The 18,634-nt window shown below is 33.9% G+C and overlaps 2 protein-coding genes across 4 annotated transcripts; one reads left to right on the top strand and one right to left on the bottom strand.

Moving 5' to 3' along the window:
* The first annotated feature begins 1,063 nt into the window (after positions 1 to 1,063).
* LOC145063028 (uncharacterized) lies at positions 1,064 to 4,471 on the top strand. The gene is made up of 3 exons (XM_079010633.1): positions 1,064 to 1,658; positions 3,696 to 3,743; positions 4,467 to 4,471. The coding sequence occupies exons 1-3, from the start codon at positions 1,064 to 1,066 to the stop codon at positions 4,469 to 4,471; spliced, it is 648 nt and encodes a 215-aa protein (XP_078866759.1).
* A 6,322-nt stretch (positions 4,472 to 10,793) lies between these two features.
* LOC145099972 (disease resistance protein RPV1-like) lies at positions 10,794 to 17,912 on the bottom strand. Of its 3 annotated transcripts, none has more exons than XM_079037433.1 (9): positions 17,725 to 17,912; positions 17,476 to 17,569; positions 16,064 to 16,704; positions 14,227 to 15,367; positions 13,811 to 14,134; positions 12,867 to 13,733; positions 12,195 to 12,789; positions 11,991 to 12,056; positions 10,794 to 11,206 (listed from the first exon to the last, which is right to left on the bottom strand). In XM_079037433.1, exons 3-8 carry the CDS (start codon positions 16,594 to 16,596, stop codon positions 11,992 to 11,994), a joined length of 3,525 nt encoding a protein of 1,174 aa, XP_078893559.1. In that variant the 5' UTR covers positions 16,597 to 16,704; positions 17,476 to 17,569; positions 17,725 to 17,912; the 3' UTR covers positions 10,794 to 11,206; position 11,991. The 3 variants fall into 3 exon arrangements, with proteins under 3 accessions (XP_078893559.1, XP_078893563.1, XP_078893567.1); XM_079037437.1 differs by having other exon boundaries at positions 17,476 to 17,593; XM_079037441.1 differs by lacking the exon at positions 17,476 to 17,569.
* Positions 17,913 to 18,634: the final 722 nt, after the last annotated feature.

Consider the following 18,634-nt stretch of genomic DNA (forward strand, 5'->3'; position numbering starts at 1 on the left):
TGGAAAAATCACAAATGGACAATTCACAGTGAATCGTGTTGCATATGTTGAAGGTCTTCAACATAACTTGATAAGTGTTTCTCAACTTGTTGTGGGCACTGGCAATCAAGTTCTTTTCAACGAAGAAGGAAGTGTTATTTCGAATGTTAACACAAACAAAATATTACTAAAATCTAAAAGGAAAGGTGGCATGTTTACTTTGGACATCAATCCAATTGTAGGCAAACCAACAGTATGTCTACTTTCGAAAGCTACATCTGATTTGAGCTGGTTATGGCATCGAAGACTTTCACATCTCAACTTTCGAAACATAAACAAACTTGTGGTACAAGATCTGGTAAGAGGTTTACCTGTACTTAAATTTGATAATGATTCTTTATGTGCAGCTTGTGAAGTTGGCAAGCAACATAAACAAGGTCATCCAATTATAATTGATTCAAAGATTGTTGCACATCTGGAGTTATTACATATCGATTTGTGTGGTCCTTCGACTGTATCAACTCTCAACAATAAACGGTACATTTTAGTTATTGTTGATGATTTTTCAAGATTCACGTGGGTTTATTTTCTCAGGCTCAAATATGAAGTTGCACAAATTATGATTGATTTTATCAAAAAGATGGAAATCACGTTGAAAAAGCCTGTTCGAAAAATCAAGAGTGACCATGGAACTGAATTCAAAAACAAAATTCTTGATTCCTTTTTAATGGACAAAGGAATTTCGCATAATTTCTCATCTCCATACACACCACAACAAAATGGTGTTGTAGAACGAAGAAATCGCTCATTATGCGAAGCAGCAAGAACCATGTTGGCATATGCGAATTTACCTCAATATCTATGGGCTAAAGCTATTTCAACTGCATGTTTTACTCAAAACAAATCGTTCATTCATCGAAGATTTAATATTACACCATACGAAATTTTGAATAATCGAAAACCTAATGTGAAGTTTTTTCATGTTTTCGGATGTAGGTGCTTTATTATGAATCTCAAGGATCATCTTTCGAAATTTCAAGCAAAAGCTGATGAAGGGATTTTTCTTTGATATTCGCACAATTCAATGGCTCATCGAGTGTTAAATAAGCGAACACGAAAAGTGGAAGAAACGTTTAATCTCACATTCGATGATTATTATGTTAAATCAAATGAACATCAATTTTCAAATTATCCAATTTTACAAGAAACACAAATTGAAACTGATTCTATACAAATGGATGATATTGATTATGATTTAATTTTTGGCATCTCAGATCATGCTGTTGATGCTGAAGTTCATGCTCCTGATAATCACATTCCAGAATTTTCAAAACTTACTGATGAATCATCATCGACTCCTCAAGAAGGCGAACCTATGAATGATAGTCCTTTGGAGAGGGAGCAATTGGATTCGAATACTTTGAATGATGAAGAGCATTCTTTTGAGGGGGAGCAAGAACAATTGAATGCTGAAATTGAGGGGGAGCATGTTGTTGAGGGGGAGCATAATGTTGATGATGCATGTTCAAATGCAGGCTCAGAATATGATGAAATATTTGAAGATGCTCCTTTGGAATTTGATCCAGCATATCCACCCATGGAAAAATGGACTAGAGACCATCTGAAGGATCAAGTGATTGGGAATCCACAAGAAGGAGTGTTTACAAGAGCTCAAATTCGTGCAAAGAATGAGGTTTTGAATACTCATCAAGAATTTTGTATGTTTAACGTTTTCATCTCTAAAATTGAACCAAAAACAATTAAGAATGCAATGGAACACTCAGATTGGGTTGTTGCAATGCAATCAGAATTGTCTGAATTCGAAGGAAACAAGGTTTGGAGATTAATTCCTAAACCAGAAAATGTTTCGATTGTCGGGTTAAAATGGATTTTTAAAAATAAAACTGACAAAGATGGAAACATTATTCGAAATAAAGCCAGACTTGTTGTAAAAGGCTATTCACAACAAGAAGGAATCGATTATGAAGAAACCTTTGCTCCTGTCGCAAGACTCGAGGCGGTTCGAATGTTTCTGGCTTATGCAGCTCACAAAGATTTTGATGTTTATCAAATGGACGTGAAATGTGCATTTCTTAATGGAGAGCTTGAAGAAACGGTTTATGTGGAACAACCCCTAGGTTTTGTTAACGAAGAATTTCCTAATCATGTTTATGTTTTAGATAAGGCAGTTTATGGTCTAAAACAAGTACCACGAGCATGGTATGCAACTCTTACATTATTTTTGAAACAATCTAAATTTAAACAAGGATCTGTTGATCCCACACTATTTCGAAAGAAAGTAGGGAATCATCTTATGCTTGTTCAAATTTATGTTGATGATATTATTTTTGGCTTGACTGACCCTGCTTTATCTAAAGAATTTGAAGACTTGATGAAAAGCAAGTTTGAAATGAGCATGATGGGAAAAATCAATAATTTCCTTGGATTGAATATTCGTCAAAACAGAGAAGGTATTTTCATCAATTAGGAAAAATATACGAAAAATCTACTTGAAAAGTTTGGATTGACGAATAGCACAAAGCTTCATGTACCAATGGCAACAGGCATAAAGTTAACACCATCGTTAGACAAACCTGTTGTTGATATAATGTTGTATAGGAGCATGATAAGTTTGTTACTTTATCTTATAGCAAGTTGACCTGATATCATGTTTTCTGTGTGTAATTGTGCTAGGTATCAGTCTAATCCACGTGAACCACATCTTACTGTTGTGAAGAATATTTTTCGTTATCTTAAAGGCACTATTTTGTTAGGATTGTGGTATCCTTCGAAAACAGGATTCTTCGTTCAAGCATACTTAGATGCAGACTTGGGTGGTTGTAATCTTGATCGAAAAAGCACAAGTGGTGGATGTCAATTACTTGATGGCAAATTAGTCAGTTGGCAGTCGAAAAAGCAAACATGTGTGTCGATTTCCACGGCTGAAGCAGAATATGTGGTTGTTGCTGCATGCACTTCGCAAATAATATGGATTCAAAGTCAATTACGTGATTATGCAATTAATATGAAAAAGATTCCATTATATTGTGATTCTCAAAGTGCAATAAGAATTTATCATCATCCTGTGCAGCATTCGAAGACTAAACACATAGCTCTTCGTTATCATTTCATTAAAGATCACGTGGAGGATGGAAATATTGAAGTTCATTTCGTGAAAACAACTGATCTGTTAGCTGATATTTTCACGAAAGCTTTGGATGAAAAGTCTCTACTGCGAATAATAGAAGGTCTTGGAATGATCAATGGAAATTCTATTCCATGCGAAAAAGACGAATACTAAGCGAAAAGGAATGAATCAGAGGCGATGAACAAAGTCATTTAGCATTCAGCGGTTACTGTTCATAGTCAACGCTTCGACCGCTTCAAATTTGCATGATTGTCACTGATATTTAGCGTTGAATCAGTGGTTACTGTTCATAATCAACGCTTCGAACGCTTCGAATTCGTACATTTGTTATTTTTCAAAGAATGTCAAATATTTGTTTGTTTGCAACAAATCAAAAACACAAAAAGATTTTCTTTTGTTTTGTCGTTAAATTTTTGAAAATTAAAAATCCAAAAAAATTTTCTTTTGTTTTGTCTTTAAATTTTCGAAAAATTAAAAATCCAAAAAGATTTTCTTTTGTTTTGTCTTAATTTTCGAAAAATTCAAAAACAACAAAAATATTTTTAATTTTTTTTGAATTTTGTTATAGACTTTGCTGATGATTTCAAAGGGAAAAAGCAGGCAGTATTGGGGACAGGTAAATTTTTTTTTTCGTATACATCACTATCTTTTTCATTATTCAAATTAGTTAGATTGTCCCTAGAAGCATGTTGTTGCATGTCGACCAAAGCCTCCATGACTCAATGTGTGTGTACGAAAGCCTTAATAAAATTTTTTATACAAAAAATTCTTCCCAATCAGGCTTATATTCACATTAGTCTCTGAGCTACCTTACTCTTCTCACAATGAGTTAAGAGTTTTCTGTTTGGTCCAAAACATAACAGAGGTACTTTTCGTGTCTTACACCAATCTTTTTCATCAAAACATTCTTACACGATCACACACAAAGACGTATGTCCGAGAGGTCTCTGATCAAACTCATCGAGACCTAGATATATAAAAATTCTGTGTTAATGATCTGACATCATGAGTCCGTGATGAAAGTGAAACCCAAACATCTTGAAACTTAAGGAATTGACGGGGAACATTGTTCCATATATTAACAAAACTTTTGTTTCCGTACCAAAATTTGAAACTCCAAATCATATTCATTTCGAATGCGTGGTCTTGATCAAACATTCGAAACCCAAGATGTTTGTTACCCAACAAGATCCAGAACACAAACTTTTTTATGAATATGATTTCAGTGTGAGTTTCATTCGAATATCCTTGTCATGATCATATTTTTCAAAGCAAACTTGTCACTGACTACACTGGTCAAACAAGTAATTTTTGTTACAATTTATCACCTTATGTTTAGGTTGACATGTAACGAAATTTTAAACCAACCCAAGAATTACTTCTAAAAGAAGCCCTTTGATGCTTATCAAAAAGTAGTCGATTGTACTTCACGAGAACATACACAAGCTGTTGATCATCTCTCTTGATGGTTAACGAAGCAACCTTTGCCCGGGGTTTAACTGCATTCGTGTCAAATTGAATTTTTGACATCACTACATTCCAAATTTTTTTAATTGTTTCTTGTCTAACCTTTCTTTGGCACAATACACACATGAAATCCTTGAGGTTCTGAGTAATACCAACTCAGGCTGATGATTTCGAACATCTGGCATATGACTTCGCTTTTCATCCCAAAAGTGAAAGAGCCTTGCCTCCATTCGAACAGTTTTAACGGTTACCATTCAATAAAGGGGATAGTGACAAGCTGTGTAACCGTGACGTATGGTATTCAACCCGGTTTTCTAGGAGATGTGACAGACACTTTTTAACGCATGGCTAACTTTCCGCAAAACTGGTCCGATTTTCATGGTGCCACGTCGGATCTCATTAAATGCATCCCGCTTCAAATTCAAATCATCCAACGTTACATATAAAAGGGGGTTTAGAGTACATTCTACGTTTTCGCGATCAAACACTACAAAATTCCCAAAATTCTCTGTTCTTCATCTTCTTCAAACCCTAACAATGGCGACTACTTCTCATGTTGATGCTTCCACCGAAGATACATCCTCAGTACCAGTTATGAAGATTCAATCAACCAATTATTACGTAAATGGTGAACTTTCGCAGTGTCCGGAGGAATTCAAGATGCTAATTGTTGCGTTAAAACACTCTGTTTTATCAAAAGCAATGTTCAACTCTTTTTCTGTTCCGTTATCCTGGCTTTCTCAAGCAGGATCTACGGCTACATACAATAAAGCCACTGATTCGATTACCTTTCTTTTAATCAATGATAAAAAGGTTAGGCTTTCCAAGAAACTGTTTTGCCAGATTCTTGATATTACAAATACACCTCCGTTTCTTGAATTTCAATTTTCTCAGATCATTCATATGTTTAATGAAATGGGATATCAGCCCCCATTGTCAAAAATTAGTGACTTTAAGAAGTCTGGTCTTCCAAAAATATGGAATTTTTTGTTTGGAATATTTTTGCGCTGTTTAATCGGAAGAACAGTTGGCTTGGATAAAGGAAGAATGGAGATATATGCCATGGTGGCTGGTCTATATTATGATCTTCCTGCTGATTATTCCACACAGCTATGGCAAGAGTTCCAGAAAGGGGTAGAACACACGAATGTTGTTCATGGCATTTCGTGTGCTCGGTACTGGAGTCTTATTTTACAACATTTCTACAACAAGGAAGGTATTCTGGTCTCTAATGAATAAGAAAAGGTTACTTTTCAGTCTTATCATTTTCCAAAGGAGGTTGTTGATGATGCTGACGAATTTCCAAGTGTTGCTCGGATTCCCGATGCAATGCTTAAAAGATTGGATCCTTCGAATCCTGTCTTGCAGGCATATTTAAAAACCTCCGATTCTTCTATTCCTATAGGAATTTTATTACCACGCGAAGCAAAGAAGACTAAGAAGTCGAAGAAAGATGAGCCTACCTCTCCTGAGAATGTTGCTGTGACAGTCGAAGCAACGAAAGTGATTACGCCAGTAGTGGAAGAGTCACAAAAAAAATGTGGTTATTCCTTCGAAAACATGGATGTTTCGAAGAATAAAGATGAAATCCAAGCATAAACGCAAGTCTTCATCTCAGAAACTGCTTTGTAAACCTTAACTTTCTCATCAAGGAGTAATGTTTTGTGAGGTTTCAGTTCCTGTTTCTCCCGCATCCAAGAAACGAGTGGCCGAAGATATGGCGAAACATTTATCCCAACCAAAGAAGAAGAAGACGAAGAAGGCTAGGAAGATTGTTTCCTGAAGTGAGTCTACTGAAGAGGATCAACGAGTACTAGAAACTCCAGAAGTCACCTCTATTCTTACAAGCTCAATTCCAGAGACCACTGTCATATTCACCCCTGAAGTTTCGATTGCCAAGTTAATTTTTGAGGAGGTACGAACTTCAGGCTGGGTGAAAATGTTTCGAAGGATGCAGCTCAAGGTCCATTTATCTCTACTCCTTTTGAATCATTCGTTTCTGTTCCACTAAGCTCAACCATTCCTCTTACTTCAATTACTATATCTCCAACCTTTGAACACATCCTCAATCAACCAATCACTTCCATATTCTCCTCTCAATCAACTGATACCCCCAAACCAAATTCACCCACTGAAATAGATCATAAAGGGTTTGGAGGAACATTCGAAGATTTGGAATTTCAAGATGAAGAAGAAGATTTCCCTGATCACATGCTCATGACCATGAAACAATACAAAATTTTGAGTCAAAAGTTGAACTCCATTATTCAATCCCAAGCAGATCTTGGAGGGAGTTCATCAATTTCCAGTTTGGAGGTTGAGTCAATGTTAAAGATCTGTGAGTCAATAATAATTGCCAAAGTGTCAGGTATGTTGAAGGCTTCGGAGACAGTGCTTATGGAGAAGGTTGACTATTCAGATCAAACAAATGAACTTCGTCTTAAAAATCAAAGATCTGATTTTCTGGGAGAAGTGAAAGATCTACGAAGCGTAGCAAAAGAAAGACATGTTCTTTTTGTTCAGGAGGTTAAGAAGGTGAGGGAGGATGTGAATTAAAAAATCCAAGAGCTTCATGAAGAAATGAACAAAAAAAATTTATCTGTTCAACATGATTATGCGTCCTTACATCAGAAGATCGATATAATATGTGATGCAGTGACTAAATTTGTCAAAATGTACGAAGGTTTGAGTCCACAAATTGCTCAAATCTCTAAGTCTGAAACTGAAAATTTTGAAGGAGTGATGAAGCTGTTGAAAGAGTTGTAGGAGATATCCACAAAACCAGTTTTGTCTCCCTTGATCACTCCTGAATTTTTGTCACAAAAAATTGTACAGTTCGAAGCTATTCTAAACAAGCAACTTGCTCCTCTCTTTCGCATATCTAGTCTTCTTCCCACAACAACTTCCCCTCCTGTTTTCACAGGGGTGCAAGGGGGAGAAAGGAAGTCACAGAAGAATAAGCGAAAGTTGTGGGCAAGGTATTTTCTTCGAACATCCCATCAACAAAGCCAGTGTTTGTGTCTGCTCAACCAGTGACTTCAACAATTGTTACAACATTGCCAACTACACGAACAATTTCGAAAGGAATTGTTATTGGTAAACCTTTGGAGTTTGGTGAGAGTGGTTCGAAGCTAAAAGACTTAACTGAAAAATATGCTTCGAAAGACAAAGGCAAATCAGTTTTAATTGAAAAATCCAAGGAAGAAAAGAAGGCTGAAGCTGAAGCTGAACTCGAGAGAATGAGGCTTGTTCAAAGCATCATGACTCAGAGGGCTGGAGATCCAAAGGGTATGAATGAAGGTGATCCAGCTAAGCATTACAATTATGAAACAATCGAAGCCTTGGTTGCCTTTAACCACATGTACTCATTTGAAAAGAAGCCAAAACAGAGTTATGTGGTTACAAACACTGATGCTTGCTAGTTGGATTTCCCTGTTAATGAGATGATGTTCATCATGCCTCAATTTCAAGCAGAAGGGAATTTCAAAGAAAAGGATGAAGGAACCCACATGAAGATTCGATTTCATGCAGTTCTGGGTAAAGCACCTGAGGAGGTCTGGTCACTAATCAAGATTAAAAAGGTGATTAGCATGAAGAAAGATGTGGTCTTCGAAAATATTGTTCAAAATGTAAAATACATTGTGGCCAGGGCAAATGGTAAAACATGCGAATTCACCATTGCTGACTTTCCTCTAATGAACTTGTATGATCTTAAACAAGTTGCATTGCTTCTTAAAGACAAATCTTTCTCCTATTTGCAAAATACTAATCCTAAAGAATTCAAACTTGGAGTTGCTCACATCAAAATTTTCATTGAAAACTATTATGAGTGCCTTGCACTAACTGATGTGGAGCTGGCAACTGCGAAGGGAATGGAAGTTAAAGTTCCAATGGCTCCTTCATTGACTCAGACTGAGTTAAAGAAGTTTGCAGATGGAGAAATATGTTTAAAGCCATTTGGAATTGTTTTTGCTGGGAAGGATAAAGCTGGAAAAGCGAAGAGATTTTTGTTTCAAGCCAGCGAAGTGGAGAGATATTCAACATCTCAATATACGAACTTAATTGTTCGTATGAACCACTGTAAAAAGAATAATGAAGGCGATAAGAAGGAAATGAAGAAGATTATTTCTTGGTACACTGAAGTTCGAAGAGTTTTGCTTTACTCCATCACTCTACTTACAAACTGAAGACTTCGACTTTTATTACAAAGGGGGAGATTGTTAGGGTCAAAGTGTTGTAATAGTCGAAGTTTGTATTTAGGGTCTTCGAACCTTTATGTATTTTTATTTTACTAAGGCATAATATTCGAAGCATAATGTTTTAGTCCTTAGTATATTTTTTTGTACGCTTTCCTCTCCTGTAAATAGGAGAAGTTACTAGTGTCTTAGTAACGAAGTTTTTATAGAATATTGATTGTACTCTGTAAACTTAGAAAAAGCGTAATAGAGCCAAACAGATGATATTTACATCGGTGTTCAAATCTTGCATACTTACTTTGAATTAACTCTATAATTCATTCTATAGTTGATTTATTGGTTCATCATATATGAAGTAAATAAAAAAAATAAAACAAATTAAAATAATAGAAATTAAAAACATTAAAAAAATAAAAAAAGAAATAGAAAATAGAATGTGTTATCCCATGTTATTTGGTGTTGCCTATTTCTACCTTTGGTGTTATAACACCAAGTTGTGACTAGGATGATGCAGGGGCGGTTCAATCAATTTGGAGACTCTAAACGAACCAAAAATTTGGGGTCTGTGAGTTGTTGACAGTTATTGACAGCCTTGACCTTCAAAAAAACTCAAATTCGTTCCACCTTTGCAATGTTTAGAGAAAATCGTTCCAAAATCCAAACCTTGATTCCAAAATCCAACTTGACACAATGAATATTAAAAAAAAAATTAAACCCTATTAATCTTAATAGATAGTCTAATCAAGAGAGAAGAATGAGTCTACATCAAAGTTCAAAAAATAGATTTACTCATTTTGTGCAGAAAATGAAAAACAAATTTCTACATCAAATAGATTTTTACATCAAAATTAATAGATTTAACTTCATCAAAGTAACAAAATTTAGCATCATATATATCTAAATCCTAAAACAAAACCTCACTCAAAAAATTGTTATGTACTTGCTTCACCCTAAAATCAGAAAAATACAATCTTACAACTAACAACAATGAATCATATAAAAGCTTTACTTACAAACACAAAACGAATCTAACAGTGAGACAGTTAACAAGGAAAATGCTCATATACAAAGTACAAACAATTAAACCCAAACACAAACAGGATTACGGGAAGAATAATGAATTCGATAAGAAAAGAGATAAATAGTCAGAGATTATCAGCCTCAAAAGAAGAATCAACAATCGAGCTAACCTCTTTTTTTTTTTTTTTTTTTTTAAATAAGAATCGGTCAAATCATCAGAGCCAAGAAGAAGAAGATTAGAATCGAGAATCAAAATTAAACCGTTAGACGGTAGTTGTAATCCATTTTGCGGTTACGAGGACAGAGGAGAATGAAGAATGAACTTAGAGGTCACAGATTCAAAGAAAGAAGAATAGTCGCAGATAATTACTTCTGCTTATTGCATTAATGGAGAATCCAAATCGTTAATCCCTAATTGAAATATGGGTTAAGTGAGGCCCGGCCCCTTAGAATGGGGCCCTAAGCAAAGGCTTATTTTCCATATATATATATATATATATATATATATATATATATATATATATATATATATATATATATATATATATATATATATATATATATATATATATATATATGGGTTAAGTGAGGCCTGGCCCCTTAGAATGGGGCCCTAAGCAAAGGCTTATTTTCCATATATATATATATATATATATATATATATATATATATATATATATATATATATATATATATATATATATATATATATATATATATAAGGTCGGGCCTGGGATGATGAGGTGGACAATTTGGGTGTGATAACATGTAATAATATGTTGCCCGCACCTAGTAGTCTTAGGTTTAGTGTAACATTTTGCAATTTCGAAACATCTTGGATTCAACATAGTCTTTTCGGGTTGATTAAGACACATATCAACAAGTAACGGTTTTAGCAATTCTCATGTGAATTTATATTTTGTATATTTGTTTATAGTTATATATGTTTATATACACCTGTTTGGTCATAATAGAGGCATTCCTAAAAAAAAAAAAAAAAAATCCCTTTCTTTCATCTTTTGTTTGGAACAAAAAATTACAACTCGTCTCATTCATCTTAATCCCAAACCTAGTCCGGCCTTGTCTCACCATTTTGGATGACACAAAATATTGCATTTTGTGAGTTTCATTTACAATGTACTGTTCTGTCATAAAGGTCGGAATATTCTGATTGTTTTTCCGATTTAACGATCAGAAAAAATGTTTACAATAGCACTTTTGGAAATATCACCTTGTTTAATTTGGCAAAAGAAACACAAGTTTTTTTGAGTTGCATTTGACTGATCCTGTTCTTTAAGGAATCTACCCAAATATAGCAAATACCTCCAATGAAAGTTGCATATCCTTGTTACCGTGCTCCCAGGAATTTTTCACTGTAGGTGATTCTTGTTATACCCTGTAGAATTTACAATAGGTTAGATATATGAAAAGACATCCGTCTTGTTCATTTAGTTATTTTCCTTCAAGGACGTAAATAACTACATATACCAACATAAAGGATAACATTCAGCTTTCTAGTTATTTTGATTAGCTCTCAAAATTCCTTTTTTTCCTTGTATCTTTCAAAGGTTCAGTCAGAATCTAAAGCATGATGAACATATATATACAAACATATGTAAGCTTAAAAGGAACTTCTTACGAGAGGTAGATAGTGTTTTTTTTTACACATAAGTTATAACTAGGACAGAGCAAAAGATACGGGGCATTCTTATGTGGTTTTGGATGATATTCTTTCCTTATAAGGAGACAAATATATATATATATATATATATATATATATATATATATATATATATATATATATATATATATATATATATATATATATTAGTAACTGTTGACCATAAGATTAGTTTAATTTCCCAAATAAATGTATTATATAGTCAACTCTATTGTGTAATAGGCTGTGTTTTTGGTAGAGGAGATAAATACATATAAACAAAATACATCCAACCCACTATTGGTAAGTTTTTGAACATGAACGTTTAGAAGATCCAACTCTTTGAGATAACAAAATACTAAAATAAAATGCGCCTTTATTGCCATTAGAAAACAATGAAACAAACCTAAAAGAATACCTGCTTGCTTCCTTAGAATCGCAGAGCTGTAGAGTTATTTATTTATGTGAAAATATATTAGAAATGAGCTTGTGACAGTTAGTTTTTGGGATATAAAACTACCTTAGGGACCATCATCCAGTATGCCAGAGTTTCTTTGAGAGAGAGCCCTGAATTGCACTAGCTCATCTAGTAAAAAGAAACTGATTAAAGATTTGAAAGTGATTGCAGAAAATCAAACCATGATTTATTCATCATCAAAACTTTACCATTTTAGTTAAATAAGCTCTAGATATATAAGAAGTGATACAAACGAATGATATCTACCTTTAAAGTGGACACCATCTCCATACAAAGACTCCGATGATTGTACACGAATATCAATTTCAGTCAGCAAAAATCGCCATATGGTTAGAATGTACTCTCCTGTTGTTAACTGAAATACACTCAAATCTCCACCAATAATGTGATTCCAGGACTTATAATAACTCAATGCATGTTCTTCTTCATCATCCATGTCTCCATCATCATCATAAACAAAACTCACCCCACACGCAACAAGAAGTGGTTCTGGGCTCATGGTAATAGTAATCTGATCACCACATTCCATATCATTCATCCCAAACATCCAATGGCTTAACAATGTCACACACTTTCCAATAACATCGACTCTGCGAATGTAATGTTGGTATTTCCAGATGCGGTTCTTTGTAATATTACTAATTATGATCACTGGCAAATAAAAGAAGTCGTAACCTAGATATCGAGATCTCAGCACACAACAGAAATTCAATCCTCTGAGCTTGTTTGGAGATGATGGGATGGTAAATGACATTGATGACCCCGTGCGTCTATCTACAATCCAACTCGGCATTTCTTCGCCTCCATAAATTGTGCTGAATATTCCAAATTCATAATACATCTGCCAAATACAACAACCTTCATTAATTATATATACATGCATAATCACACAAAGGCATATACTAAAATAAAGCAAACCTGGATAAAAGATTCCTCTATTCTATCATCAAGATAACTTCTGAAGCGACTTAAAATAAGGAAGTCTAGCTCAGTCCAGCCCAAACTACGTAATACCTTTTCCTCAACAACTCCAAATGATTCGATTTTCACCATGCCCTCAATTTCAAAATAAGAAGGTGCTATCATCCTCCAGTCTATTAGGAACAAAAGTGGGGACATTTGTGGATCAAATACAACTTTTCGTAGCACATGCTTACTAGAATCAAAATGGAGTTGCATAAATGTCAATGTATGTGGAGGATGCTCTACTGACGTCAGCATATTACATTGTACCATACTAAGTCTCTTAAGCCTAGGAAGGCTTCTCACACAATTAGGCAGGGAAACGATAGGATTGGCATCTAAATATAATTCTTCTAACATGAATAGACAACTGAAGTCCATGGGAAAGGATTCAGTAGACAAATTATTATTTGCAAGTGACAAGCTTACTAAACATCTTGGTAAAGGAACCATAAAGAACTTGAAATCACTTGGTATAGCCTCAAGCTTTTCCGCTGAATCCATATTTTTCATCTCGATATGAGATTCACTGAGACGAAATCCATTTAACACGAATGTTTTAACCTTCTTTAACATGGTTATGTTTCTTGGAAATTTTTTAAGCTTGTTGCAGTAGCTTAGATCAATGAAGACAAGTTCAACACATTGCTCAATCGATTCACAAACTTCACGCAAACAAATGCAACCTCTAAGCATCAACCTCTCAATTTTAGGGAGCTGGTCAAAGCTACAAAGACTACGAAGTTGTTCACAGAAACTTAAATTAAGAATCTTCAACGATCCAAACAACTTTTTATCTTTTGAGCATGATCCAAGCATTTTCTGAGACAGGAGCAAGTTAAAATAGAAGTCAATTTCATCAACTTAATATGGAAAAGTAACTAATGAAGATAAGTCACCTTTTGCTTCCTCCGAAGCCGTTGTGGATTACCATAACAAACGCCAAACGATTCCATATTGCTATAGGACATGTCAAGAGCAACCAAATTTACCATCGGTAAGTCTGAAGGTATAGCCTTCATAGGGAATCCATGCATACACAACCATTTCAATTCTTCTGGAAAATTCTTGTGAGATCCAGTTATTTGCACATAGTTAAGTTGTAACAACATTAGACTATCCATCTTACTCAATGCATCTATTTCTATCTCAAGTGATTCATGTAACTTCTCTTTCTCGAGCATTTTCATGTCAAGGGTGAGGCCTAGAACATTTTCCGTACCCTAAAAAGAAAAAGGATGCAAAATTATTTTAAATTGTTATAGATATTTATGTAGAACAAAATGCTTTATAAAACGTATATACAACCTCTTACCTTTTTTTGTTTCAACACTCTGAATGACTCATGACCCCATAATCGGCTTCGTTCCCATGGCTTGTAAAGTGATTCTTCACGTACCACAAATCTTCCCATCTCTTGAACCAACTGATGCATCATCAATTGCATAATCATCAATTCTTGATTCCATGTGATACTAAGCAAGCATCTATCAATAAGATTTGTGATCCCAGATCTTGTCTCTATATCACATGCCTCTAAGATTGTTAGAGTAACATCTCTATCCATTCCAACAAAAATACAAGCAATATGCTTAAACAACTCCTTATCATTTTTTGATGGCAAAGAGTCAAAGCTCATTCTCAAGACATTATTTATAGGGGAATCATTTTCTTTCTTTAGCCTGTCTATGTATCCCTCCCAATAAGTTACATCTCGATTATGTAGAGACCTACCCAAAACTTTTAGAGCCATTGGATGTCCTTCACAATACTTCACAAGATTTTCCGACACCTCTTCGTAACCTAGCTTCGGATCATTGCACATAAATGCATGATAACACAAAAGTTTTTGTGATTCAATCATAGATAAACCTTCAAGCTTGTGCTCCACATACTTGGGTTTATTGTTCGTTTTGAATAGTGAACTACTCTGTGTCAACCATCTGTCCTTTGTTGTTATTATGACTTTACTTCCTGGATGCAAACCTTTGCTTCCAAGTAAAGCATCTAATTGGTTGAGACTGCCAATATCATCCAGAACTAGAAACACCTTCTTACGGGGGAATGCATTCTCTATCATTGAGGTGTATATAGAAACATCACGAACTTGAACCGAGCTTGATCTTGAAATGTCATCATAGAGTTGTTTTTGTACATCAATCAAACCATTACATTTTTCATCACATCTCCTATTGATATCTTCAATGAAGCTGCTTGTATCAAATTCATTAGAATGTAACACATAGGCTGATTTGGCTAAAGACGTCTTGCCGATCCCACCCAAACCCAAAATAGTGAGTACATCTCCCGTATGTGAGGATGTATCTTTTAACCATGAAGTGATGAATTTAATGGAATTGTCCATCCCAATAAGTTGTGGCAGTGGAAACCTTGATGATATGCGTAATTTAAGGAAGATGTCCTTAACAATTTCATTAATAAGATCCACCTCTATCCTGGAATTGGATACTAGTTAGAACCACAAAACACAATCCATAAACTAACATGTTGTAGTAGAGATTTAGATTTAATCTAAAGATCCAAATTTAAATTGTATAATAATAAGATACTATTTAATTAATCTTTTCACATCATAACTATTATCATATTTGTACTTCTAACCATATAAGAATCTAATGTGTATCTATGAAATCACCAGACCGATGTGGTTTTGCATTAATCGGAACACAATGTCAGTGAATACTTATAAGTTAACCTTTGCTAGTTACATGTAAGACCTTTAGAATATCATAACAAACGATGGCATGCTATCATGGTAGAATGACATAAAAAATAGTAAATGTATTAAGACTTTTGGTTTATTAATAAACAGCATATAAAATCCTTAAAAATGGTTCATCTTAATGAGTTAATTTATGATCAAATAATAAATGTGGAGCACATTTGTTACATTAGACAATTTCAGAAAATATAAGGGGTTTTAACACACTAAAAAACAATAATATTAGCCTTTTTTAAGGGTTTGATGAAAATAGGTTCAGTTTTTCTGAGGTTTGCCCTAAAATATATGCGTATTTGACGATTATGAAGAAACATATTGAAATGCAAAAGGAGAAGATGATATCAAGTTTTCATGTGTTAATTAAACAATATTAAAAAGTCGTGAAATATGGATAAGAACATATAGTTACCTGCCATTTATGTGCTTCCCTTTTAAATCAGCAACTTCTCTAATCGCATTATTCCATCGGTCCATCTTTTGAGCCCATTTACTTCTTTTATTTTCATTTGTCTCCGCCTCCATCATCGTTCTATGCTTAGCCATTGCATCTCCAAAGCTGCCTTCTTGCTTCCTGACATGTGTAGGATCAACGTGATAAAATATAGGTATAACAATATGGTTGGAGGTCATACGTTGCTCAAGGATCAACACCAATTCGTCAAGAGACCATGTGGAAGTAGCATAATTCTTGGACAACACGATAACAAAAGCCCTAGACGCTTTAATTGCACTCTCCAACTCTGGTTTCAGATCTTCCCCAATTTCAATCTCTTCATTATCCAAGAAGGTAGTGATATTGGCATCAATGAGGGCCTTATGAAGGTAAGTAGTGAAACTATTACGAGTGTCAAAACCTCTAAAACTTAAAAATACGTCATATCTATGACTATGAGTGGATGAAGAAGATGAACCTCTTTCCGAAATTTCATGGAGAACAACCATTATGATTTATGGGTTATTGACCCTTCACCCTTACTAATAACCTTGATGCTTTTTTAGCCATGCTTTCCTCACTTCTGGCTCAATCTCAATATCCCATGCAAGATGTCTCTACAAAAACATCAAATTTATTAATATGTTAATAACTATGCAACTTATGTCTAATCAAACAATTTAAACCTCAACCATGATACCTTATTTTCTACAAAAAGAAAAAAAATAAGTGTTAAAATGACAAAACATATGCACCTCCAAACTTTTTATGTGAATTTAATATGCTTCGAATATAAGAAACAAATTAAAAGAACCCACATATACAGCTATGTATGGATATAGAATCACCATAACATTTAGATGGGAATTGTTTAAAAATCAGTACTTAGTTAATTTGATTGGTTGACCTGTTTTCCGGTTAAGTAACATGTCTGACCGAATAAGATATAAATTTCAGATTCAGATGTAAAATTAAAAGCTAAACAAACACCCTGAATGGAAAAGATTCAGATCTGCCTCTTACTAAGAGACAATAAGAGGTAAACAAACAGCCCTTAACTCACCATAGACATCCCTACATATTTTCTAAGCAAATTCCATCTAAAGTTCAGTTAAGTAATCCTCAAACAAATCAACATCATCCCATGAAAGGAACTGTAAAATATATTGGTAATTCCAGTTTTTTACTGTATATCAACAATCAATTAAAAGACCCAAACACAGTAAAAAATAAGTTTCTTTACATGGTTTTTTATCCCTGGAATTAACAAAAGAACAATCTTTTGAAATGTGAATTTTTCTATCACTAAATCTACAAAGAAATCACTTAACCATTCTGTACTTCAAAACAATATTATAATTCAGCTTAGCTAATAAAGGAAGCATTACTTTATGGTTTCGGATCTAGCTTCTTCATTGTGTTTGTGAGTTTGAAGATATATAGGATCTAAAGAAGTCAACGTTGAACTCTCCTCTATCCCAGCTGAAAAAATCGAAATTTCAATCCCTAATTAATGAAAAAAGCAAATGATGATGATGTGATCTTTAAGTAATAAGATATAATTGCCTAACAACATGTGAATCTAACATGAAAGAATGTTCATTCACAGTTACCAGCCTACAGAGCTACAGCGATACCTGAAGCAGTGAGAATAGCGGACGATCTAACAGCGACACGATCAAGAAGGACTTCGAGTGAAAAATCAAGAGCGAACAGCGCGAAGTTGGCCGTTATACAGCGAGTCAACGAGGAAGGATGGGCGACAGCGACAGAGGTGAGAGAGGATTTTGGGTTTTGTTCCACGATATTTCCTTTTTCAGTTTGATATTTGATTTTCTAGAGTAATTACACGAATGGTCCTTCTTGTTGTCAAAATATTATGGTCTTAGTAAAAAATAATATGGGTTTAGGCGGCTTCAATCTACTTATTGTTCTTTTTCTATAACATAAAATCATTAGGGTTAATGCAACACCCGTAATTTTGGGTAAATATTTTAATCCTTACTTGCAATTTTTATAAATTTAAATTAAACTCTACATTTAGCTTATTAGTAATAATTATTTACATTCCAAATTTAGTTAATTTTAATAATTAGATTTAAAATTCTCCTTAATAAATGAAGTTTTTTGCCACTTGTCAACCTCTCATGAGTTTTGATACTTGTAATTTTGTGGTAATTTTGAAATAAATATTATCCACTTGTCAATTTTTTATTTCTTTTAATTTTTAATTAAAATCATATACTTATATATGTAAAGTATTAAATATCATATATATGATATTAAATTGTAATAAATACGTTTCTTTCTTTCTTATTTTAAAGTTGTACACTAAAAAATATATCGTTTTTATACTTTAAGTTTAATCATTTTTTAAATCAACCTGTATAATATACGGGTCTCACACCTAGTTAACTAATATATTATAAAATTAAATTAAACTCTACATTTAGTTTATTAATAATAATTATTTACATTCCAAATTTAGTTAATTTTAATAACTAGATTTAAAATTAACTAATATATGGGATGGAATTAAGGTGATCT

Source organism: Lactuca serriola, chromosome 1 (assembly GCF_051521515.1).
Source record: "Lactuca serriola cultivar US96UC23 chromosome 1, Lser_US96UC23_V15, whole genome shotgun sequence".
Lineage (NCBI taxonomy): Eukaryota > Viridiplantae > Streptophyta > Magnoliopsida > Asterales > Asteraceae > Lactuca > Lactuca serriola.